Source organism: Amblyomma americanum, chromosome 7 (assembly GCF_052857255.1).
Source record: "Amblyomma americanum isolate KBUSLIRL-KWMA chromosome 7, ASM5285725v1, whole genome shotgun sequence".
NCBI classification, from domain to species: Eukaryota; Metazoa; Arthropoda; class Arachnida; order Ixodida; family Ixodidae; genus Amblyomma; species Amblyomma americanum.
The window spans coordinates 8737816-8764394 of record NC_135503.1 but is presented as its reverse complement, the minus strand read 5'-3'; the positions used below and the strand labels follow the sequence as shown (position 1 = coordinate 8764394).

At 43.4% G+C, this 26579-nt stretch overlaps 3 protein-coding genes across 6 annotated transcripts in view; 1 reads left to right on the top strand and 2 right to left on the bottom strand.

Annotated features, from left to right (window-relative positions):
- LOC144098391 (midasin) overlaps positions 1–1994 on the bottom strand; it is a 215597-nt gene extending 213603 nt beyond the window's left edge. The window contains exon 1 of the mRNA XM_077630990.1: positions 1745–1994. Within this exon, the coding sequence (XP_077487116.1) occupies positions 1745–1873 (129 nt within the window). The 5' untranslated portion in view covers positions 1874–1994. The remainder of the gene's footprint in view (positions 1–1744) is intronic.
- Positions 1995–2064: 70 nt separating this feature from the next.
- Positions 2065–24709, top strand: CPT2 (Carnitine palmitoyltransferase 2). Of its 2 annotated transcripts, XM_077630985.1 has the most exons (12): positions 2065–2324; positions 2396–2588; positions 3582–3793; positions 5524–5583; positions 8280–8383; positions 9636–9769; positions 12126–12331; positions 16606–16879; positions 17787–17980; positions 20861–21030; positions 21256–21475; positions 23897–24709. In XM_077630985.1, coding segments are annotated over exons 1-12 (2091 nt in total). In that variant the 5' UTR covers positions 2065–2323; the 3' UTR covers positions 24220–24709. The 2 variants fall into 2 exon arrangements, with proteins under 2 accessions (XP_077487111.1, XP_077487112.1); XM_077630986.1 differs by having other exon boundaries at positions 2275–2588.
- Positions 24646–26579, bottom strand: part of Itpr (Inositol 1,4,5,-trisphosphate receptor) — a 92443-nt gene continuing 90509 nt past the window's right edge. For all 3 annotated transcript variants that reach the window (XM_077630983.1, XM_077630984.1, XM_077630982.1), the window contains exon 47: positions 24646–26574. In XM_077630983.1, coding sequence (XP_077487109.1) covers positions 26482–26574 — 93 coding nt within the window. In that variant the 3' untranslated portion in view covers positions 24646–26481. The remainder of the gene's footprint in view (positions 26575–26579) is intronic.

Genomic DNA, 26579 nt, shown 5'->3' with positions numbered 1-26579 from the left:
CCGCAGCGTAACCAACAGCGACTTAAAACATCAGGAAGTGCAACTCAGCTCCCACTAACGTAGTCCGGCATATCTCTACTAAAGAGAATCGGCTACCAAGGTTGCCTCGAGAATGCCAAGGAGGTCGTAGATGTCCCGGATGAAATAAAGGCATCCTACATGGCCCTCGCAATTTCATGGCACATGCACCTAGAACTGCACCAAGCCAGGAGGGAAGCGAGAGCTAAGAATATCGAAAAACAATTGGCGGGTAGAGTGGACATGGTCTACGTGGATGCTGCGGAACACTACGCAGGACGGCCATGCGACTCATTCATAACATGGAGGCACAAACCCCGGAATCAAACATCAGTATTATGGGCTCCAGGACACTAGGGGCCCTCTAGAAACTACGCGGCTGATGCTATCGCTTGAGGCCGCACTTACCGAGTGGGGGCTGAAGCATGGCTACTGGAGCTGGCACCCCAACGCTAAGCCGTAACACTGAAGCACCTCAGGGCTAGTAGGAGATGATGTCCTGGCGCCAGCTTCAGACAGGGCACCTTTCCGTGCTAGTACATACTGAGCAAAATTTATTCCATTACGCATGAGTATAGATGTCCGCACTGCAAGGAGAGGGCTACACTATTCCACACCACATAGGCCTGCCAACGTAGCCAGACAGTGCCTGCGCACAAAAGTCCTACATTGGAGTAGTGGGAGGAGACCTTGACCAGCACGGTCCTGGAGGACCAGCTCACATTTATAGACCGAGCAAGAACAGCAGCTGTCTTCGTGGGGGCACTGGAAGAAAAGTCCAGAGCGGCCACACTGTTCCCATCGTGAGGCCTTTCAGAATAAAGTTTCTTCTTCTTCTTATTCTGGTGTGACGACAACTCTGATGCTATCACATTAAAATCCATTAATGACAATACCGGAACTACCTGCCAGTGGTGCCAAACCTGACCACCAAGCGTGATTGATACGCTGGGCATATGTGCATCTTAACGATGCGCGCTCAAGTAATTTTCAGTAAGGAATAAATTTTCGTTCACTTTGTCGGGCAAAGTGCAGTTGTTGATTCCTCAACAACGATGGCACATAACCACGGGGGGGATACCACCGTGGTTATGTGATCCCACCAAAAAACGCATCCACGTTTCGCAGTTTCACGGTGTCGTATTTGATTTTCTTTTTCTTCAAAATTTATTGGTAACTTGTCTTTACTGCCAAAGCGAACGCAATTGGCGCCGAACTTCGTTGGCATCTTAACCATGACACAAAGGCGAACCGACAGCAAGCAAATACACTACTGAAACGTGGCCTCGTGAAGCGAGAAGCAGCAGGTGCAATGAGCGATGGCGGCTGTCACTGAGAAAGTGCGCGATGATGCGATAATACCGAAAAATAATGCGACATCTGAAAACGAAACTACCAGCTCCGCAAAGGAACTCATAGCTTTTAACACGTTGTGATGGCAGGTCCGACTTCAACAGAGCATTCCTAAACGTGTCCTTACGAAAACAACCTTGGCTTAGACGACGCGAATATGACGCTATCGCTTCTCGTTTCATAGTTTACATCACGCATTACGCTTAGAGCAACTCATTTCGGCGCGAGCATCAACTAAGACAAAGACCAAGGACGAGAAACACGTCTGTCGCAGCGCATTTGGAATACATTTTAAGGATCGGGGATGTTTTTTTCTTCTTCTTAATTATCCACGAGAAATTGAGAGTGCGAGTGCATTTCCACTCCAGCTTACCTCCTTGCTTAGCCATTGATGTAACCCGCGGCATGGTTTCCCTATGCGTTCACATAGAACCAAGGCAGCACAGGCCAGGTCATAATTAGAAAGCACGCATCCACTCATGTCGCTGAACCTGTTGGCCATGTTAATGGTCAGCCAGTTATGACATGATATTCATTCACCACCTGTCTCACCGCCGTAGCGACACTGACACATTGAATTCAACACGTGCTTGCCGACCTCGACAAAAGAAACAAAACTTGGCTTGGATTGATAAGGCTCTATCTTCGGCCTTCAGTTCGAGAGCCGATCCTGGAAGCGAAACTAGCCATGCTGCCAGCCGCGGGAAGAGACCAAGCGAGATTGAGCTAGGCCCCCTCAGTTGGTCTGGCTGTACCATTTGTTCAGAGCATTTTTGTCACAAATAGACCCTTTCACATTCATGTTATCAAAACTGCGCGTGTTTGGCGCCCCTATTCTTGAATTCGACGCATGTGATCACGTGTAGCTGCTTGGGGGGCTTCTCAGCGGTTCAACGTTCAACCTTCACGGCCTGAACCGGGAAGCTGTTGTTGGAAAGTTGCTCGGGCGTGTAGTAAGCTCTGTAGCAGTTAATCGTTCGTCTGAACAGGCCGTGCAAACCTTTTAGACGCGCTTTTGTTACAGTGAATGACAAAAACATGGCAGCAACGCTCAGAGCTTGTCAGTTTCGAAGAGCATCTGATGTTTACAGCCGCACATTCCAAGCCCGAAACTTGACATTGTGCAAGAGGGTTGTGCCGCCAGGCTGTGTGCGCTTGCAGGAGAAAATAGATCGGTCACCGATATTCCAACGCTCAGCATCTGGCACTGCATCTGGGTGAGTACACTGTTGTTCTTTATCGTAATTAATCGCGAAACGGTTGCGTACAAGTGGTCGTTTGGTCACTTAATATCGTTGGATATGAGTGTTATGGTCATTGGTGTAATTGTTGCCAAACTACGGTAGTGCCGCACGATGGATGGATGGATGGATGGATGGATGGATCGATCGATGGTTGGATGCGGCTGAACCCTTTAAATCGGGCGGTGGCTCAAACCACTTAGCCATTACTTATGAGATTTTACTCTTGTCTTGATTTTAGCCACCAATCAGATAACCTTCGCTTGGTTACTTCTACCCGCTTAAAATTACTTTCCCTTCACTGTCCTTAAACCCCAATTCCTTGGATAAATCAGCCCCGCTGCTTTCCACTGTAGGGTGAAGCCCTTTACAGAAAAGTATCAAGTGTTCAGCCGTTTCCTCCTCCTCTCCGCACGCAACGCACAACGTGTCTATCTCGTGGTACCTGACTCTATATGTCTTAGTCCGCAAAACTCCCGTCCTGGTCTCAAACAACAAAGAGCTTCCCCTACAACTATCAAAGATATTTTCTTTGGCAATTTCCTGCTTAAAAATCCTGTATGTTCCCAGTGCTGATTTCGTCAGCATCCCTGTTTTCCGCAGAGCTCTCTCTGTTTCTTTAACTTTTTTCTTAACCGATAATTGCTGATTTGCCCCCCTAGTGCTGTCCAGATATTTGCTTGTCAATTTTCTAGTTCGCTTTCTCCATTTCGTGTCAACATTCTTTATGTACAGGTATCTGAAAACTTTCCTAGCCCACTGCTTTTCCTCCATCTTTCTCAATCGCTCCTCAAATGCTATCTTACTGCTAGCTTCGCTGCTCTCTAACAACGCCAATCCCATACCTCACTACACTGGCACGCCACATGTGGTGAACGTCGTTCTGTCATGCTGTTTTTGATGTATGCAAACACACATCGAACTATTAATTGTGGCTTTCATATTTATATGTGTTTGGCACGGTTTCAGGTCAGTGGACTACTCCTCTGATGACTACCAGTTTCTGGAACGCAGCGTTTTGCCCACCATGCATTTCCAGAAAAGCCTTCCACGACTGCCAATTCCAAAATTGGAAAAGACTTGTGAGCGGTACTTGCAGGCACTGGAACCTCTGGTTTCTGGAAAAGAACTGGAGAAAACTAAGGTCCTTGTCAGTGCTTTCAAAAATAAGGAAGGTTCAGGTCAGCATGGATTTGCAATGCTATATAGGCGTGCATGTTCTCATTTCTATGGGTTTATTTTAATTCAGTAATATGAAGTAATGTATACCTTTTCATACATTCGTTACCCCTGAAAGCAAATTAGTGAACTCTCAGTTGACGGATCGATTTTTTGCTGCAAGTGAGCGTGACCTAGCCCATGGTGCTCAACTGTGAACACCACAAAAGTTGGATACCTGGAATTACTTTTAAAAATTACCAGTCACTTTATTTGTCCCAGATGAAAATGGTAAGCAGATATTAGTCAGAGGTACCCATTCCAGCTGGAGAGACATTTTCCAGCTGGAGCCAACTGGAAATGTAAATTTTCCAGCTGGAAGCAATAACTGTTCCAGCTGGACATGATCTCCTGTTCTATAAATCAGCTGGAAACGGGTTTCATTGCAGCTGGAATTGAAGGTTTCCAGCTAGAAAATAATGGGTACCAGTTCAATAATCCAGCCTAATATGTGAGCTTCTTTTCACCTGAGATATGACTGGAACACTTCCTGAGCCTGGTCGAAAGCTTCTGTTGAAAAAAAATTCGAATGTTGTCATGACAGTGTAAAGTACCTGGAGTGCCACGAGCTCAGCTGGGGCACCATTGCATGATTTAGTGGCTGTTCTCTTCATGTGTAAAGTGGCTGAGGAACATTCGAAAAGTACTTCACGTATTAGTACAATAATCACATTGTGACCGGAGCTAGTGAATAGCATGAAAAATAACCTTGCATGTGCACATAGAACACCACTACTGATGTCTTATGCTTGAACTGACGGGGCTTGCCATCACTGAAGTGAAATTGTACTGTGTAGGCTAAGGGAACACATCTGCACATTCATTTTGATGTCCCAATAAGCAAGGCATTCACTGCTGTAAGCTGGTTGATGCTGAAAGCCGTTTGGTGCTTTATGTAGCAAATATTGCTTGATACTGCAACAGCTACCCTTAGTATATTGTATTGTGTATATGCATATATGTTTGTGTATGATAGCATTTTCCAGAGCTATGTTCAGAGGGAAAACTCCTGTTTAGCTTGAAGCATTTAGCTTTTCCCGCATTTTTTTTTTTTTCAATTCCCTTGCAACTAGGTCTACAGGGGAGATAGAAAACCAAATTAAATCATCACCAAAGGATGAGTTGTTTTTGAGCTGATGTTTTTACAAAAGTAGCATTGCTTTCTCTCCTACCTTTCACTTCCTCTCTGAAGCTAAAACTGTTTTCAGCATGGTTTTCTTGTGCAGCTTTTTCAAAGCTCTGAGCAGTGTAGAACTTACTTGAGTAGATGAAGCGCACAAAAACACAGCACACAGGAAAGGAAGACACGAGACAGGCGCTACTTGCAACTGTTTATTGAAGTCAAGAATGGCTTATTTATAGCCAAGACGAAGGCGTGGAGAACTTACTGTTGATCTAGTTTATTCCTAAATATGCAACAGAAGAGGAACCACAAAAGGTGGTGATCTCAAGGCGAGCTGAACAGAACAAGCAGTTATCCTGCTTCATCTGTCGTGTGGTAATCTTCCTTTGCACATACTCACCTCCACCATCTGGCAGATGTGATGCCCTGTTCATTGCTTTTGTCTATCACTTTCTTTTACTGTTGTTTGCATTGTTCTTTCTACTAGTAGTCGATTTTAATAGTTTTTACTGTCTATGAAGTTTCAAAATTGTGGGCCATCATGTCAAATGCTGTATTCACTTTTGTCAGAACTGGACCAGCTGCTGAGAAAAAAGGACAAGGCAAACAAGCACACCAGCTACATTTCAGGTATGTGAATGGCCCATGCTCTCAGCACCACTAAATTATGATTCTAAGTATGAAAATTCCTCATTTTCATAATTCATTCATGTTGGGCAGTGCATTACCCTGTCATTAAACATACATGATTTTCATTTCACAGTTAATTACTTGCATTGAAGATTGCAGTTTTTTGCATACTTGATTCCCTTAAAAATGAATTTGTTCAAAGTCTGGTTTGTCTACTTTCTGTCAGTTCATTGTTGTATGCAGGCTCTGTAACTTAATTCGAAGTCACATTTAACAATCCCACCTACATCACGCGATCTGTTAGTATAGATGACTTTATTACTATCATACCTTGCACACAGCAATGTAAGCATGCTTAAAATGGAATGAGCCTTTGCAGAGTTGCAGCCCTGTTGAAGTGCAGGAATTATTGAATGAAATTGTATTCCCTCATTTATGAGGTGCACCTGGCAAATGAAGAGAGCTAGTTCTTTCTTTCTTCTCATGTGTAGGCAATCGGGTAGCTTCTTTGCCAAGAGCATTTCCATTTTTTTTTTTTTCTAAATCCATCATAAATTTGGCTACGAGGTGACCATGGGACCCTGTGCTGACTGGCAAATCTAGATATATAGTGGGCTAACATGCAGAGCTTAAAGTGTCCATCAAAGGCGGGTCCCTAGTGATTAGAGCACGGGTGGAGAGGGAAATAGAGAGAGAAAGCGGCTGGTGGCCTGTTTTGCACATCGTTTTATGCAAAAGTACGATATCATTTTTAAATGTGTTTTTTTTTTGCCTCAGTTTATAATGCAGACATGAAACGAGTGATCCACTAACTCTGCCAGTCTGCTCAATGCTGTCTGGTGTAAAACAGTTCACAATGAAATAATGCATCGGCGCTTATAACATATGCAATATTATTTGCGAACCACTACTTTAAAGCCCTCTTGAAACCAAGGACAAAAGCAGCATTTCTCAGCACTCTCGATAGGCTGGTAAAAGTAAATTAATGTAAATAAGATTTTTGCCATAAAAATGTGCTTTGTACAAAAAGTGCAACTTTTAATTATAATTGAATTATGGAAAATAATTAACAATAAAATTGCTCTGCAAGTGAGCAAAATGAATATTAACAAAAACATTACTCAACAATAAGGTTGGTCTGCTTGACAGGCAACATGTACAATCTACCAACTTTTTAATAATATTGCGTGAGCTTCTACTGGTCGCAAAGTCAACACATTAACATGGCATGAACCAGCGATATTCGTGAGAGTTGGCGTGTCCGTAGTAAACATCAGTCCCAACGTCGTCTGCTAATAGGAATGATTGGTCACTCGCCGTGCTTTGTGCGCATGCAATAATTCGCAATAAACTGACACGAGGTATGAGGGCACGGGCTTCCCTTTTTCTTCTAGCCTTGGTGTAATGCTACTAACTGTTTATTTTTCTCCTTCTCAGGGCTTAGAAATCATAATGATTCTTATTAAAAAGTATGCTGAAATTTTCGAAACGATAGGCAAGAAATGTTCTGATCACCAATAAAGAAGAATAAAGAATAAAAAATCAAGAAGAGTGAAAAAAATGGCTGGCGGTATAGCATTTCTAAGCATAAATTATTGTGCAAGACCACGCCTGTTTGCAGACCAACACCACTGCCATGTACCTTAAAGCATGATTGAGGTGTCTACTGATCCAGGGAGGCAGTTATGCATTTTTCCTTTCCTCAAAATCAGTGGAGTCTGGAATGCTGTCATCGCCAACTCTAATGAACCCAATAAGCACCAGCGGCCTATTGCCTATTCTCCAGTGGCGTTTCTGCCAGTCACCTTCCACCACATAGCTCAAAGCTCCATTGAGGTGTCCACTGACCCAGGAGCCAGTTATGCGCTTTTCCTTTCCTTTCCTGACTATCTCAGAGGCTTCATATGCACATGTGGATTTTGCGGGTAGGAGGCTAATAGTGCTTTCACTCCAAAAGTGTTTGCCTGCTTCGGATTCATGCCATCTCTACATTCTAGCACAAGGGGTCTGAGATCCTTTTTCAATACTGGGTGGGATTCCGAGACCCCTCGATACCACCCTGACTTTAAGCATTGCTAACGTGTAATGTTTGGCATGAACTGCCAGGTGCTAGAAGGAAACTGACAAACAAGGGAATGCGAGGACCATAGGTGCATGCTTGATTTCTTCAGGTGATATTGTTTGTGTTTCAGCCATGTAGTGGATCACTTATGTCACCTCTCAGGCTCAAAATCTCTGAGGTGAGATAAACCTTTGCCCTCACATATCAGAACCTTTTGGCCTTTATGGGTGCTGCAAGTGTTCCAGACCTGGTATGCTTTATTTGCAGCTTTCACACATTTCACCCATTTAAGCTCGTCAAATTCTAATACCTCTTCAGTTTCCTTTTAAGCACATTCATGAAGTAATTGGTCTGCAGTAAAATCCTCGCCAGTGATCACTTGCCTGCTTTGAACAGGCTAGAAACCGCAGTTATAAAATACATGCCTTGCATAGAGAAAACATTACATTATTATTTTTCTTTCAATATTTATTTTTGTTATATTGTTCACCTCTCTCTGGGAAACAGTGAATGCATCAATCATTACTACCACCTTCATTACAGGTGTGCTCTACTGTATTGGCTGAACATTCATTTGTAGTCTCAAATCTGAGTGGTAGTGCATTGTCTAAGCTCGTCGATTTTTCTTCCTCAGGCCCTTGGTTTGACATGTACCTAACTTCTCGTAAGCCATTGCCACTCAATTTCAACCCATTTTTGTCATGGAAGGATGACAAGCGGCCAGCATATATGGATCAGGTGACAACATTTAGTCTCTCATTGTGAGAATCCCATGCATTCTTGTGTGGTCCTTCTACTTCCATTTTCTAAAACATGAGCTTTCATCCTTTTTTTTTTTTTAATTAACAGCGTGCTTGATTACCAGCAGTCTAGCCGCCGCGGTGGCTGAATGGTTATGGCGCTCGTCTGCTGGCCCGAAAGACGCGGGTTTGATCCCGGCCGCGGCGGTCGAATTTCGACGGAGGCGAATTTCTAGAGGCCCGTGTACTGTGCGATGTCAGTGCACGTTAAAGAACCCCAGGTGGTCGAAATTTCCAGAGCCCTTCACTACGGCGTCTCTCATAGCCTGAGTCACTTTGGGACGTTGAACCCCATAAGCCAGCGATTACCAGCAGTCTGTGTCATAAAATTTTATGCGCATTGCACTTCCAGAGGTTACATGATCTGGCATTTAATATTTCAGAACGCAGTTGCAAGACAAAGTTATTGAGAAGGAAGCTCTTTGTTATCTATAGTGTAGTATAGCTGCTAGCTTTATTTTTTGTTAATTTTTAGCAAATCTCAAGCTAGTGGCAGTCTGGATTTAAGAGGATTTTGTTTTTATATGACAATGATGATTTGGTGGATTACTGATGTATTTGCTGCCCACTGATATCATCTTGAATTCAGAACTTTTTGCTTTGTAGAAGCTTGAGTTTCTGATATAACTTGCAGTACTAGTAACTACTAACAGCACATCCGAGTGTGTTGTTCAAGAAGGTTACAATGATGCTGATAATGGTCACATTTTTGGTTGGTTTCCTTATGGCTGTTGACAGCTCATTATAACTTATCACTGAATGCCATTAAAGCTGAGGTAAATGAGCATTACAGTGGGACCCACTTGGTGTCTGGCAGCATTTTCATCTTTGCTATTTGATGCAGTACACTCTTAATTGCAGCATTTGTAGGGTAGGGAGCAGCTCAAGGTTCGAGGGTTCCAGAGTAGTTATACTGTGAGAAGAATAAGTCAGTTCTTTTTCGTAATTCTATTTTGTTTTGTATAATTCAGTTAGAACTGAATTTTATTACTCGAATATTTCTTGCAAAAAGTTATCCATTATTATGCGCTAACTTGTTTTTTATACATGGATTTGGTTTTGTCTTCAAATTATTCAAAGGTACTACTATAGTTATTTAAATGCAAGGTGCATTAATGTGATCTTTGCTATTTTATCGTAATCGTGACATTTTCACCAGTGTAGACACTATGCTGTGTGTTTCTACACAGCTTGTCCGTGCCAGCAACATGGTAATCTCATCGCTGCGTTTCTTCCGGTCCCTGCAAAGCAACCAACTGGAGCCCATGGTGTACCACCTGGACCCCAAGAAAAGCGATACAGCGACATACAGGCGCACCATCAAGTACAATGCTTTCCTCAGTCGGGAGAAGGGTGTCAGTGGAAAAGCAGCACAACAGGGCAGGGCTAAGGAACTGACAACACAGGCTCTGGCTACTGCTTCACTGAATCTATTTATTAGCGACTGCAGTATATACCAATGAGAGAAAGAAAAAGAGCTCGCTTGGCAGTTGGCAGTGCTTGTGTTGTCTGTTCCTTCGTCCTCTGTCTCACTGTCCTCCCGTTGATGCAAATTAACCAGCTGGCCCAGGTTGCTGCTCTCAATCGGAGAGAAGGGTGCTACAGCAATACAAACCATCAGAAATGGGGCCCATAGTCAGTAGGCAGAGCAAGTGAGTGACAGGAGTACTTCTGATTCACCTTTATAATCACTGAGCATTTTTTTGTCATTGTTCCTGCTACCCGAGTAGATGGCTGAGTACAATGGAACAGTCAGAGATGGGTTTGTCTTAAGTTTCATTCCATTTCTTGCAGACAGCAAAAGAGTCAGCTTGAGGAGAGACTGTGTGCTATCTGCTTTAATGCTGGTTTCACAGTCTGCCAGGACCACCTTTTATACTGGTTAATATTTAAAAATAGTTTCCAAAGCTGATGCTAATTTTAAATAAAGGTGCTCTACACCACTTACCAGAGCCTTTTTAAACATGACCCACTGTGGTGGCTTAGTAGCTTTGGCCTTCAGCTGCTAATCTCAAGTGCGTATTCAATCCGTGCCGCGACAGCCACATCTTGATAGAGACAAATGCAAAATTCCCGTGTGCTGTGTGATGTCGACCTGCAGAACTCAGGTGGTCTAAAATAATCCGGAACCCTCCGCTGCAGCGTCCCTCATTGCCTACATGTCTGCTTCGGGATGTTAAACCTGGCTATTTACAATTTTTAAATGTGGTTAACATTGCTAATCAACAAGTAAGCAATCACTGTGAACATTTATCTGAGCCGTACAGTCACCAGGGAAAGCCTAAAGCTCTCTCTTCATCATAGCTTGAGCGTCAACCTGGGACCACAGTCTAGCTCGGACAGTCACTCTACTAACTGTGCTAACTAAGATAACTAGCAAATGGCAGAACAAGGCAGAATTAATTCAGGGTGTGCTTATTTCAATCTGTCCAGATGTCCTTGCAGGTGGAGAAGATTCCAGCTGGGAATAACTATGACTAATTTTGCTTTCATTTAAATGTAGCTATAATTAACAGTTACTCTTGAAAGTGTTGTGAAACTTGAAACCTGAGCTTACCCGTTAGTTCAGAGGAGCGTCGCTCAAGCTGCAGCCAATGGGAGGAGGCTCGGGTAAGTTTGGAAGGGCGTCGCGCCAGCTGTAGCCAATGGGAGGCAGGTGGCAGTTAAATTGATCTTTGGTCGCGACAGGTTGCTTGGGAAGAGCAACATGGGTCGCACAATTCTTACCGGTGGCTGTGATAGAAACAGCCACCTGCCAGTGCTGTGGCGCATCTCTTAACCGCTGCACCACTGCGCTGGTAGTGGTATGAGGACTGGCCGCGACCTGTGGATGTTAAGTAGAGAGTGACCAATCCTGCATATATGGGAATTAACCCATTAAAGTTATCGCTTCATACCATTAAGGCGGCGCTTAAGTGTCCCCTCTGATTGAAAAATCAGCGGATGCTTTTGCTCGTCTACTCGGCTTATCTGTGTTAAACTCTCTACCACTTTTTTTCTTGTTGAAATCTACGTTGTCTTCGGAGTTTTCTCTCGATTACACTAGACAGAACATTGATAACACGCATCTCTTAACAGCATTGTAATTATAATGGGACAGTAATAATTTCAGAATTTCTGCTCCAGTGTGTCTGCTTAAGAGGCTTGACTGCCTGTTTTGGTGGCAATCTAAACTATCTTTCTAGAAATAATTGAAGTGCATGCCACTATTTCTACTTGTAGACACACACTCCATTAACCTTGTGCTGTTTTTAGAAACAAAATCATGGCTTTAACTTTAGCTGGTAACAGAATGGTCAGGGGACTAAATATCTGCACCCGACGCTTTGTTGGCCTAGGAAGTAAGAATCCATTAACTAGGGTGCATGTGTTTATCATGTTTTGTGCTCTAGAGCTTGCTTAACAAAGTTGAATCATTGAAATACAAAATGTTCCATGATCTGATGTCATGTACAGAAGTGCACTTTTAATGTGAAAGAAGCATGGTTTGCGTGTGTATTGGCTGACAGCCAATACTCCAGAAAAATACCTTGCAGTGCAAAGTGTTAAAATGGTTTGCTAATTGTTTGTCTATGTTTTACCCAAGCACTCTTCAGTCTTTGGGTAAAGGTAAGCACATTATGAAGAGCAAACGTCCAATTGAAAGCTCACTATTCATTGAATGACTTGCATGCTTGCAGAATGTTGCCTGAAGCCCTTGCATGGTATGTGAGTGCCTTGGTCTGGAAGGCTTATCCTCTCGACATGAGCCAATTTCGCAACCTCTTCGCAAGCACACGCATACCACTGATTGGGCGTGACAAACTTGAAGTTTTTCCAGACTCCAAACACATAGTGGTGATCCGCAATGGCCATTTCTACAGTGTGCAAGTTTTAGATGACAAGGGTGAGTGCAGTACATTGCGCAGATGTGTTCTTCCTAAAAGAAACCACAGTCCTGCTGGAGTAGTGTATGCCCGTGTACTGGTGTAGCCATGCATTAGCCACCAACGAAAATTAAACAGTGGCAAGCTGGATATTTTTGCACCAACATTATTGCATGTTGTCATGTTGTCAGCATTCTACAAAGTACATAGTATTGTTCCTGCTCTTGTCATTTCTCATGGCTGTAGCATAGTTGTCGTTGGATAAAGACCTGTGCGAGTGATATGTGTAATGACCCCTGCACCAGTAACGAACATTCAATACAAGCAATTTTAAAACTTCACTATGCACTAGTAATGTGTAAATTGAGGTTACTTTGTTCCCCTTACTGAATACATTACATATTTATTGAGGATTTCTTTTTAATCCTTGGAATCTAGTAGTTATTTTTTCTCAGAAACGTGCCACCAGAAATGAAACTGTCTGTTTCCGAACAGTTTTTTACTGTTCATGTGGGAATTTTATTTGCCTCTGATCTCTCATAAGCTTGTGTTGACTGTGATGCTGTCAATTTATTTTAATAGCACAAATAGCGCAAAATTAATAAGAGCCATTTATCGTTAATAGTGCATAAGGTTCGGCAGAGGAAAATTAAAGAAACATTAAAATACTGTGAAAAAAGTGGAGCTAGCCATAGCAGATTTGTTATTGTCACTTGGGTACAGAAAAGTCGTACTTCAATTTTTGCATGGATCCAGTGATCAAGGTGAAGTGCAGGTGACTGCTTTGCCCAACATTAAGACTTTTCAGAGTTTGAGAAATTTTGTTTTATTTAACTAAATGCGCTACATATAAATAAAGCTTCATACACATAAATATTTGGGACCCAACTAAGTTGAAGAATCTCAACAAAAGTTGTGCTAGTACCTTTTACTAATACAATCGAGCCTGGATATATCGAACTCAAAGGGTACCGTAATATAGTTTGATATATTGATAATTCCATATATGAAAAATTGCAATAGGTAACCTTATCCATAACCTGGAAGCAAGAATACATTGCACTCACACTAGTGGCATACTTCTTGCAGTGATGTGCCGCCCTCCAGTGTGCTGGGCACCGCTCACTATATGTTGCTAGGCCTAACCTGCTTGGCATCGAAGCAGCAGTGAACGGGGTTTTGCAGCTAGCCACTTCCTAGCATAAGATGTCTAATCCTGTAACCAGCATACTAAAAATACAATCTGTCTCATTAAAATTGAGGTACAGATGGGATGTCAAGGACTTGAAATATTACAGACCGACCAGCTTACTCTCCATTGCCTGCAAAGTATTTACTAAAGTAATCACTAATAGAATCGGGAAAACCTAAGACTTCAATCAACCAAATGATCGGGCAAGCTTTCGTAAAGGCTGCTCGACAATTACCATATTCATAGTGTCAATCAGGTGATATAGAAATGCGCAGAATATAACAAACCCCTATGTGTAGCCTTCGTAGGTTACGAGAAAGCATTTGACTCAGTTGAAATATCCGCAGCCATGCAGGCATTACAGCATCGGGGTGTAAATGAACCTTATGTAAAATGCTGGAAGATATCTATAACAGCTCCACAGCAACCATAGTCCTTCATAAAGTCAGCAGTAAAATTCCAGTAAGGAAGGGTGTCAGCCACGATGACACGATCTCGCCAATGCTGTTCACCGCCCATTTACAGGAGGTACTCAAAGGCTTAAATTGGGAGCAGTTATAGATAAGAGTTAATGGAGAATACCGTAGAAATTTGTGATTGGCTGATGACATTACCTTGCTAAGTCACTCAGGGGATGAATTGCAAAGCACGGTCAATGAGTTAGGCAGAGCAGTACTGTGGGTCTAAAAATTAACATGCAGAAAACGAAAGTAACGTTCGGCAATCTCGGAAGGGAACAGCAGTTAGCAATCAGTAGCGAGGTGCTGGAAGTGGTAAGGGAATACGTCTACTTAGGGCATGAACTGATCGCAGATCCGGATCACAAGAGGGAAATAACTATAGAAGAATAAAAATGGGGTAGAGCGCATTTGACCGGTTGTCACAGATAATGTATGGCAGTTTACCAATATTCCTCAAGAGAAAAGTATATAACAGCTGTATCTTACCGACACTCATCCATGGGGCACAAACGTGGAGGCTAATGAAAAGGGTTCAAAGTCAGGACAACGCAGCGAGCTATGGAGAGCAAAATGGTAGGTGTAGCGTTGAGGGACGGAATAGGGTAGAGTGGCTCAGAGAACAAATGTGGGTTTATTTATTTATTTATTTTGCCCTCAGGGCTTACAAAAGCATTGTAGAGGGGAGGGGCAGAAGAACAAATGACATTCGTAAATTTCATTAAGGAGAGAAAAAAAAATAAAGGCAAGAGAATAAAGGAAAAAATAAAGGCAACAACAACGAAAAACAAAAACAAGAAAAACGACATGTATCCAAAGCACTCGGGCAGGTTGCAAATACGCAATAGATTGGTTATTGAACGGAATGCAGCATATAAAGTTAGAAAGTTAGATGCGTTCGCACCAACGTATTAAAAAAAAATTAAGGAACAGTCATACAGAACATTATAATGATAATGATATCCTAGTCAAACTCAAGAAGAAATTAGCTTGGGCAGAGCATGTAATGCGACGGCAACATAACTGATGGTCGTTAAGGGTAACGGACTGGATTCCAAGAGAAAGCAAGCGTAGCAGGGGGCGGCAGCAAGTTGGGTAGGCAGATGAGATAAAGATGTTTGCGGGGTTAAGGTGGCCGCAGCTAGCACAAGACAGGGTTAATTGGAGAGGTATGGCAGCGGCCTTTGTCCTGCAGTGGACGTAGTCAGGCTGATGGTGATGATGATGATGACAGTTTGTTTACACAGAGCCTTTGGCAGCAAAGCACAACTGGCAAGAGTTGCTGCTAAGCTTTAGTAGGTTGGCTTCACCGCATGGCAGCGATGTGGCATGGAAAATGACAAGAGACCAAAGGCCACGCCCAGGGACATCCCATGCTCGCTCAATGGTCACCTCTTCACGCGGTTTCACAATGCTAGCGCTGCAACAGGTACCCAAGGCCGCGCAGCCAACTGTTCTCACATGTAGAAACTGATCAAAGAGCACCACAACAAGAAGTGCCACTTTAAGGGAGATGGTGCGAGGATAAATATATAAAATGATTGGCAAAATTAGCATTCAATATACTGCATGACTTTACTATATATTTCCACCGGATTCGCAAGAGGATCATCATGTGTTTGATTCAGCCAGTCATTGAAAATATTCTGGTTCAACATATCCAGGCTCAATTGTATGCACAGCAAAGCAGTGGCCTTGTGGTAGAGCATCCGCCTCGCATTCGGGAGGTGCTGGTTGCGATCCACGGTCCCACCGGGTACCCACCGGTTTTATAATGGGTGCAGGATTTCCCCCGGCTGGTGCACAGCTTTTCTGACGTAAAATGCTTGGGAAAGGGGTTTTGGACCAAACCGTTACGTTGACGGGCCAGTGGTTCGTTCCGTCTTCAAACAACCCTAAATCCATCTCGTGTGGTAAAAGCCCACTTGTGGCCCTTCTTACACCGAAGCGGTGACATAGTGGTAGAGCATCCACCTTGCATTCAGGAGGTGCTGGGTTCGATCCCCAGTGCCGCCGGATACCCACTGGTTTTCTAATGGGTACAGGATTTCCCCCAGCCTGATGCTCAGCTTTTCTTGGGCAATATGCTTGGTAAAAGGATCTTGAACCAACTTTTACTTTGACAGAATGGGAATGCTCAGCAAAGAACAACTGGATGGCTGTTGGAAAGGGTATTGAAATTTAATAAGTACTAAAGCATACTTCGATGACTTCTGATTTGTCTTACTGCATCACTGAACTGAGTCCAGGTATATAATTTGGAAAGTTGCTTTCGGTGAGTCATTCTTGCAGTGTTAGAATCGTTTACAATAGATCAGATGCAGTGATTTCACAGTAGACGTAATCTGTTTCTTGGCTGTTGAAACAGAAACAGTATTCATACGCACATTATAATGCCTGTGTTCGTAATTAAGTTTCTCTTGCCACAGCTTTTGCTTCGTAAATGCCGTGCAGCAGATCGTTTCTGTTGCCTATTGTCGAAGTTTCATTCAAAGGTGTACTAGCTCGTAGCCGCCTTCAAGCAAGAAGGAATGCTGCCCTTTCATTCACTGCTCTGTTCTTTTTCCACTGGCAAGGAAAAATAATGATCACAAGTTTGCTCGTCTCCCTTACAGCCCAAATTACAAGTTGCCGTTTGTTCCAGGCAACCTGTTTGCCCCCGAGCATTACCAAGCATGCCTATGCCGAATCATGACTGACACGCGGCCCCCACCTGCTGTTGCCGTGTCAGCGCTGACAGCGGGGCCTCGTGACGACTGGGCTCGTGCTCGCGATGACCTCCTGGCTGCTAACAATGAGAGCATCCTGCGAAGCATAGACAGTGCCTTGTTTGTTCTCGTGTTGGATAGTGACGTGTTCCAGGGCACGGAACAGGAAAAGAGAGCGCATCATTTTCTTCATGGCCCCGTTCACAATAGGTAGGTGCTTCATCAGAGCTTCATCATTCCGTAAGCACTGAAAATTTATTAAACGCTTGCAGCTAAGTGCATTTTATGGCATGTTTAGTGAGTGTGTTGCAACATTCCAGACTGACACTGGTTCTGAATGGATTTTTCCAATTTCTCACATCTACCTGAGGCTGAGAGAAATCACCACATGTGCTTGCTAGCATTTTGTCATATTAACATTGCACCTCTACAGCCTTGGTGCCTCTGCAGTCATAGTTTTCTTGAAAAAACATGAATATTGCCAATATTGCTAACAGTGTTCATATTTGTATTTCTTTGAAATAAATGTACAAAGGCTTTTTTACTAGACAGTTGTGTTCTAGCTAGAGAAGCTGTTGTGCTAGCATGTGAATTGGAAGGTCAGCCTTACAACATTTTCGCAGTAAGACTTATTCACAAGCACTGACATGTGCTGGAGCTACTTTTAATGTCTGCGGCACGACCTGTTAAAAAGCTAAGCCAAGTATATTGGTGTTGATTTGGTGCAAAGATCCAGAAGGAACAGTGAGATCTGAATGTGATGCAATAATTATCTGTTGGTGAACAGCACTTCAAAGCGCACTAAACCTCCTTTGTTGATGGAATTACATTTCACCCTTCCTGCTGTGGATCTGAGGGAAGAAGTTGCTGTATCAACAGAAACCGTAAAATGTGATGTGAATAAATTGCCAGCTGATTTAAAAGGAGTTTTAACACAAGTACGCTATGAAGTGGAACCAACAGTGTAGAGAACTTAGTGAGTTAGACTTCAAATATTTTATGCGATATGAAAGAGGAGTATGTCTGCACAATTCTGCTCTTTTTCCTCTTTCAAACTTGGCAAACTGAACTGAAAGCCAGCCTGGACATTATAGCGGCGCGCCTCGCATCATTTCAGGTGGTTTGACAAGTCCTTTTCGCTGCTTCTGACAGCTGAGGGACATGCGGCTCTTAATTTTGAGCACTCTTGGGGTGATGGTGTTGCTGTCCTGCGCTATTTCAATGAAGTCTACACAGACAGCACCGAACGACCTTATGTTCACCCAGGCCAATCTGCAAATATCAATCCTGAGCCTTATGTTCAGCGGCTTGGTAAGTTAGCCCATTTTGTGTTGTATTGCGCAAACGCCTGTATATTTGGACTGATGTGCATATCTGTGGTGCACAGTGAGATGCCACGTTTATTAGCACTCTCAAGTGACACTGTAAAAAATTGGGGCACAAAAGAATGCAAAGTGATGCAGAGAAGTAGCACTGAAACAAAGAGCAGTAATGGTATTTCAGTAATGCGACCTTGGGGCACAGCTTTGTTGAAGTGCAAACGTTTGGCGTATAGCAGTTGCTGGGAGCAGAGTTAAGAAATGGCTTTGCTCGGTTTGGTTCTGTGCACAGCTGCATCAACCCTTTATATGGTGCAAGATGTGTGCATGTCTCATATGAATACAAATTGTAAAATTGACACTAGGAATTGAATGACATCACCTTCAAGCCGTTTCAACCTCTGGTTTTGTAAAAAAAAGGGGTACACAGTTGTACCAGTGACTTCATAAAAAGACCTCAAATGTGGTACATATCCTTACCTCAGCATTTTCAATGTATTAGACAACTTGTGCTAGAATTGAAAATTGCCTCAAGAAGTATTACGAGGGAGTTGACCGATGGAAAAGGCTGAAAAACCCCAACAGTTTCTCAAAATCTTTTTTCCCACTGTGGTCGGCCTCAGTGAACTGTACACTCTCGCCGGTAAAAACACACTGAAAGGCTTGTTTGATAGTTCGATAGTATTTTGCAAGCAAAAATATGGTATGTAAAAGCATTGTTTCTGCTTGTCAGCACTTGAAACAAATGGGACACGAATCGTGCTGCTGCACGAAGGTTTAAAGTGGTCTTCAGCTTGCTTTCATTTTGTGTACACTGTGCTATAGTACAGTTGCTATGGCCAGTTGTTTACAATCCTTGGAGTAGAATGAATGGGGGAAAAAAACAAAGACAATACCGAAGGGACACAGACAACAGGATAAACACTGCACTCCAACTGATTGTAATGCACTAGTGGTAGTATTGTCATTTTGCAGAAACCCTACATTGTTGGCATTCCTGTGAATTCTCTGAGAAAATCGAGAGGAGGATATTGGAGAGAAACTGGGAGAGAGACAGTTGAGAGGAGCAGGTGGAGATAGGGAAGAACTGCTAGTGCAGACCCCATCACATCAATCAGAATGATCGCCTGTAAATTTTTCATTGGAAAAATTCATGCTCAGATACATTCAGTGTTTGTGACATAGAAGTTAATCACAGTTGTTATCAGCCTTTTTAATATAAAAAATGTCTGGAATATTGAATGTATTGAAGTGTTGAAATTTCCAATAAAACCGAGTTGGAAGTGCAGTCAAGTATGTTCCTCATCAGGTATGTCATTTATTTTTTCCATCTGCAGTCATTTTACAACTATGCACTGCTGCATTGTTCCATATGCATAAGCGACAACACATGACCCAGGAAAAAAAACTGTTGTTGAATTTTGATAACTCGGACTTAAAGGGGTTTGGAAATTTGTTTTAACCATGCAGGGTTCGAACTGGAAGAGTCAAGTCGGGCTATTTTAATACACATAATAAAGGAAGCATCTGTTGAAATAAAGCATAAGTTTGAACTAAGCAAGTCCAGTTTAACGAGATTTTTCTGTGCTGCTACAGGTTTGTCCCCAAGTGCTACATGACATAAAATGCACTTCACCTTGGAGTGTAGCCAATGGAGTCCTTAAAGTGGAGTAGCTGCAGTGGCATACCTCAGAGCATCTTCTTTTGCCAAATGATCTTGCACGCAGTGCACTATCTCTTAGCACTTTTCCTGGAATCATATTTTGTAGTACACATCCGACTGTCTGCCTATGCATAAACTTGTCTTTCACTTGGCACACTTTGCTTTCAGATTAATGATTGCAGGTCCTCACAAATGTGTTCCTCGGGTCGATTACACCCTTAGTTGTTAGTGATGGGCTTAGCACTTTTCCTGTAATCATATTTTGTAGTACACATCCGACTGTCTGCCTATGCATAAACTTGTCTTTCACTTGGCACACTTTGCTTTCAGAGTAATGATTGCAGGTCCTCACAAATGTGTTCCTCGGGTCGTTTACACCCTTAATTGTTAGTGATGGGCTGGGATGTTCAGTTCATCACCAGTTATACCTTATCAGTGGCTGGCTGCAGGCGCTACTGGCCATTCGTTCCGAGGGTTGCGTGCAAGTTTTGTGGCAAAGCATGTGCCAGTTTCTTTCTTTGTTTACAAGAACATGGTCTGCCGTGCTGGTGCCACACTGCACGTATGATTACAGCATGGGCAGCACCATACATGGAAGCCACTGAAAAGGGAAACAGCAGAATAACACTGCCGTCTTACCATGCTGTATCTCATTTTTATTGTTAAAACGTCACGTGCATTGGTGGTACGCCAGCAATCTGTGAACCAACATGATTGCAAGCTATTTTTATGTGACGTACCATTGATGTCATAGCGAACCGTTCAAAATCAGAATAGAATTTGCTGCTGGGTGTAGTAAACAGCAATGAATTGTCATACTCTGGAGCTGATGGGGTTCCGCACCATGATTTCTGAATCAGCAGCTACGCTGTGAAATCAGAAACTTACATTTCATGTCAGTTGTGCGTAAATATTGTGCCCTATGCTCATTGCAAGCCATGGGTATTGGCAGTGGCGAAGGACATTGCAACCGGTGTAGAAGTTGGATTGGCATCTAAACACGAGAAATATCAGTGCTCGGTTCTGTCACAGCATGCACTCAATACCACGGCACATGACATTAGGCAGGCCTGCTTTCATTTTGTTCTTGAGCTAAAAAGTGTCCTTTTCCTTATGTATATTACAACCAGTTACATTAGGCATGCTCGTTGAAGCATTGCTGAAAACTGCTGTACCGATTTCTTGCTGCCTTTCCCTTGTCACTTGCAGATTTCCTCCCAAGCGGCAGCGTGAAGGATGCAGTGCAGAAGGCCCAGCAAAACTATGAAGAGCAAACAGGCAGCCTTCAGCTGGCTGCTATGTTGCACAGTGGCCTCAGCAGGGATCTCATTAAGAGGAGCAAGCTAAGCCCAGATTCAGTCATGCAGCTCTCTTTTCAGGTACTCATCACTAGGAGCAGTTGAGCTCTATTTCTAAATTGAGCCACATCTGGGAAGCATTCCATAACCTGTAATTTTTTTAACGTTCTTAAGCCTCTGGTAGGGACTTGAAACCAGTTCTGATGCCTTGTGAGCAGAGATGACATTATCTAATGACAGTTATGCTTGAGAAATACTTTGTCAAATACTTTTGGTGCACATCTTGATGTCTCAAAATTCATGTAGCTGGCCTACTTCCTGGCACATGGAGGCACGGCACCCACATACGAATCCTGCAGCACATCTGCTTTTAAACACGGACGAACAGAAACGGTGAGGCCTGCAACAATGGCGACAAAGCGTTGTGTGGAGCTGCTCGGCTCGAACAAAAACCTGAGTCTTGCTCGGCCACTTCTGGAGGAATGCTCTCGAGTTCACAGCCTGCTTACAAAGGAGGCTGCCATGGGTAAGTCCCAACTGCTTTCCTAATCATCTATTCAATGAAAAAAGGCGCAGTTATAGGCTCCAAGAGGGTGCGTTTGCATGCTCCTGTATGTAGAGTGGAGAACTAAGCATGACAAGAGGCTTGTTTCTCCATTTTTAGTGCTTTAAACGTTAGTGGGCTGTCTGGTTATGATACATGTTCTTAGAGGAAAATATCAGAATTCTTGCAACAAGGCACAAAGGGAAGTTTTTGGGATAGCTTAAACTTTGCATTCCTAAGCTATCAGGGCACCATAGTTCACCAGTTGGTTACTAATACCGAAGAAATGTACTCATGTGTGAAATATTTAATACGAACAAAGGTTGTATTGAGCATCTCCTTCCACCAAAATTGATTCCCGAAACTATCTTGCATATCATGTACACGATTTTCAGAGTGCATACTCTAAGCAGAGCTTTCAAAAAGTGTGAAGAGAGGGATCACTAAACTCTGCTTAGAGTCTGCACTCTGGGAATTAATTAGCTAAGCTTGAGGCCGCCTGTTTCCCTGGGTCGGTTGTTGCTGTTGCAGAAGCTCTCTTGAGGAAGTTGAAGCCCGGAACTCGTGTAAGGAGGCAATAACCCCTCCGCAGGCTAAAGTAAGGCCTCAAGTGATGCCCTTTGTGCATAAAATACCCCATGGCCTCAAAAAGGTGGAAAACCGGCGCCACGTGCCGTTGGTCTTTTCAACTCCTCAGAAGCTTGGTCAGTTGGCCCGACGCATCACAGGTGAAAACAAAAAACCTGGATGTAAAAAGAGGCACAGGAACCACTTTGTGGAATGCGCCACAGGCGTTGTGTATGAAATCCCCTTGACGTGTGGCAGGTCGTACATCAGGCAAACGGGGCACTGCGTCAACGACTGGCGAAGGTGCTAACATTGTCGAGCACTGCGCAACTTGCAAGGATTGTACACCGATTTTTTCGGGAGTGAGGATTCTGAGCAGAAGTAAATTAAAAACAACCCGTGAAACGATAGAGGCATATTATATTCAAAAGAGCTGGGTCAGAATGTGTCAGCAATACTTCAGTTATTTTGTAGCGATAGCTACATTACGGTAGCATTTCGAGCCTTCAGCGTGGTGGCACTGCAATGCTGTCACGTGGCTTGTCATGTGGTGCGGAGCAGCTGCTGCTGCCGGCAGCGCGCCGGTGAAACCAAGCTGCTACAGCTGTGCGCATGCACCGTGTCAAGTGGGACGAAGATGAATAAGGAACGCCCAGCGAAACGGAGCGGCGAAAGATTGACTCAGCCAGCTGTAGCTATCGCGTCACTTCAGGTTTAACCAGAGCTAAACCACCGCCAATTTTTGTACAATACAGAAAAGGTGTTCCTTTCAAAGTTTTTGCAATAAAGATGTGATATTCTTTTTTCCTTTCACGGTGTGTGCCTGCACTGGTCTCGGTGTATTTAAGCTGTGTGTGTCTCCCTGAATAAACAGTTGTCATTCAGCACTGTATTTGTCCTTCTTCTCTTTTTTCTTTTCTTTGGCTACGTGCCGTTGCGCTGAAAAACTATGAGCTTGAATGGTTTTCAAACCAATCTGCTATATGTGGGCAGGCTGTAAACTATGATGCCTTGTCTGAAGTCTTGTGTGCATTTGAACTGAAATTGATATTATAAACTTAAAATATTTCGTCACACAAATAAGATTCAAAACAAGAAAAAAAGTGATGGCTCAAATATATATTGGTGTACTTCCTTGCTGGGTATGTAGCAGAGGTGTTCCACAATGCCCAGTGCTCTGCAGGGTGTGGCACCACTTGTTAGAATGCATCTTAAAACTGTGCAAAAAGACAAGGGTTTCAAGATGCATTCTAATACTATGTAGTGGCTGACTTGTTGGCTCAATATTGAGGACTACAGCGCGGTCGCAACACAGACAAGAAAGATTGACACAAACACAGGCGCTGTGTTTGTGTCACTTTCTTGTCCGTGTTACGACCGCGCTGTAGTCCTAAACGTTGAACCAACAAGCCAGCCACTACATATTAAGCAAGTTCATCACTAGTTCTGCTGTCCCTTCTTTTTCTCGTGATTCGTGGCATCTCATTCCCCACATAGCAGTGGCGACGATAGGCAGGTCCAGAACGTATGCCTTAACCAGCGCCTGTGTTTGTGTCAATCTTTCTTGTCCATGTTGCAACAGTGCTTTAGCCCTCAACATTTTAATACTAGTCACCAGCTAGACCGCCTTTCTCTGTTATATTTGCACCACGTGTGTAGGCTACGCAATTGTGGAGCGCCAGGTTTAGGCTGGTTTGTATTTTTTTTTTTCCTTACTGCAGTCATCACAGCAGCTGCTGAGAAACAAGCGTTCCTTGCATATTTACTGCCCAATTATATGTGGACTTTTTTTTCTTTCCTGCAATGTGACCAAGATCCATCAATGTTTCAATGCAGGTCAGGGCTTTGACCGTCACTTGTTTGCCCTGAAAATCTTGGCTGAAGAGAAAGGCTGGCCGCTGCCTGCTATTTATGCAGACCCATGCTTTGAAAAGGCCAATCACTTCATTCTGTCAACATCGACATTATACGGTGTGGCTTTCAGTGGTGGTGGCTTTGCTCCCGTTGTGCCAGATGGCTATGGCATTGGCTACGGCATGGTGGATGACCAGCTGGGAGCCCTGGTCAGCGCTTACAGCCCACACAGGGATGCCAGACAATTCTCTGGATACTTGTCCGAGGCTCTAGATCGTATTTGTGTTGCCATGAAGGGATCCTAGGACGTCAAGTGCTGCTAAAGGGAACAACCAAGACTAGCATTCTGTGTGTGTTGCAAAGGGGTTTTTCTTTACTAGTCTTCAGGTGTTTGATACTAAGTGAGTGCAAGACTCAAGATCATTCTTTATGCGAGATGATTTTGCTATGGTGGTACGATATGAATTCTACTCTTTTTACTCAATTCCTGATGTATTGCCAGGCACACTAGCTACAACAGTCTTGACTGTGCTTTGGTACGAAACTCTTCACATCCTCAAGGCAGTGATTGAGATTACACTCAGGTATGCAACGACACAGCAGAAGCAAACTGTGCAGTTTAGCTGACCGAACTTCCCCTGCTTAATAGTTGCAGGGGCAGATGGTGTCAGTAGCCTGCATGACAGTGGGCATATATGATGGGGAGCAAAGAACATGAGAGGAGACAGATGTACGTACATGTATATATTGATACTTTGTACACCTGTAAAAGACAATAAAAAAGTATTTTCTTGATCGGTGTGCTGCAATAAATACCAATCTCTCTCATTTTCACTGACTAGTGGGAGAAAGAACATTTTACACAGTGGAGCACTTCTTTCAGATGCATGCACCGTGAAATAAACTTGTTCGCAGAGGAGGAGGAATTCTGGCTTCAAATTGCTACAGCACAGATGCGGTTCTATGACAATTCATTACTGAAAAAAATAAAGTTATCAAAAAAAGTGTCTTTTGGCTATAAATGCACATGTTATAATTGTTAACAAAGTTTTAGACATTGGTGGCACAGGTTTTCATGCTCACAGTGCAAAGTGCTTAAAAATGCAACAAAGCACTATAAATGGCATCATATCGGGCAATGCTTAAAATTAAGAAACTTGCAAGAGCCATTGGCGCCACTTAAGGCATTCACTTTTTGCAAGCACTTGCTCCTTAAGAAAAAACAATGCGACAGTTTATGAACTGCCGTCATTGGATATCTCTTGCCAATAATCTGGTAGCACCTTCCAGACAGCAATGTCATTTCTAGCACTCGGTCATTGCAGTAATGTATGAGAAGTGATCATTGACGTGCAAGACCTTTCTTCATGACAAAAATTTGTGCATGCATTTGTTAAGAAGTCTGTGCATCGAAAGTGCATCCGTGCTGCACAAAAAGCACCTACCGATAAAATAAAACAGTGACATAACAGTCTTAAAACAGCCTTGCATTTCAGTCTGTGGACATGCGCTAAAAAACAGGCTAAAAACAGAACTATGCAACAAATCAAAAGAAAAATAATACCTACATGTAGAGATTGTAGGAATACAGTAGCAGATAGTCTGTAGTAAACCTTCCCCAGATTTTCAGAAGAAGAGAGGGAAAAAAAATTAAGCCATGCAAACAAAACTGGACCCCAAGTAGTTTTTTTCTGCATGTGACACAAGGTTTAAACTGTATTGCGGCTGCACTTTGCTGAGTGAGGATTCCTATTGCAGGGTGGCGAAGAACATGCTGTAAAGTAAGCAAACACCATTGCGTGCACCTTAGGCCATCACCGGGGACACTGTGCAGAAAAGAGGTCAGTTCATACCACCACTGCCCTTCACACCCACATGATACAATTCGTCACAGTCACAGACAGTGAAAATACTGAATTATGCAATAATGGCAGCAAGACCCACTGTTCATACCGATATACGTGTTGTGTGCAACGTGTTCTACTACTATTTTTACAGCACGCTGCAGCTAAGTAAAACAATAAGAACGAATTAAAAATTTGTCCGCAGACCAGAGGGGCAAGATGTTACGACACGTCGAAGTCAGTTGTTACTTACTCCAGGAGAGAAAATTTCTCCGTTCATCAAGATTGTTGGAAAAAATCCCACATTACATGAGTGGAAACTGGATCATTCCATACTTCACTGCAGGTACCAGTGTCGACATGAGATGAAGTCACAATTTCTGCAGGGATGGCGATGAGAAGGGATTAGAAATGACAGCTGAAAGACAGAGAGAGCCCGTGTGTTTTGTGTGTACGTAAGAGGGCACGAGAGAAAAACAAGTGGCCCCTTTCTTTCACAGGCGCTCTGTGTAAGTGAGAGAGTAGAGCAGCTCTTGTGGCCCTTGCAAAACACAGCTGTCACGCCAGTGGAAGACACATGGTCCGTTTCGCTCTGCCAGTTCCATTATCACCACCGAGGCAGTGACGTAGCAAGCACGCCTTGTGTAGTAAGCCTAGTCAGGCTCACTCAGTGGTGACCTTCTGTGTGCTGAGAATCGCTCTTTCACATGAACCACGTGAAAGTCAGTGCATGCTCAGGCTAGCGGCAGCCAATGGCACTGAGTTGGGGTGAGCCAGGAGTCCCAAGCGCTGCTTGTGCTTTCGCTGCTCTGTCATCTGCA

Bases quoted from the DNA above. Each gene is read 5' to 3' on its own strand.
- CPT2 (XM_077630985.1), top strand. The intron at 2,589-3,581 runs GTGAGTACACTG...GCACGGTTTCAG, and splicing joins GCATCTGGCACTGCATCTGG to GTCAGTGGACTACTCCTCTG. The intron at 17,981-20,860 runs GTAAGTTAGCCC...TGTCACTTGCAG, and splicing joins GCCTTATGTTCAGCGGCTTG to ATTTCCTCCCAAGCGGCAGC.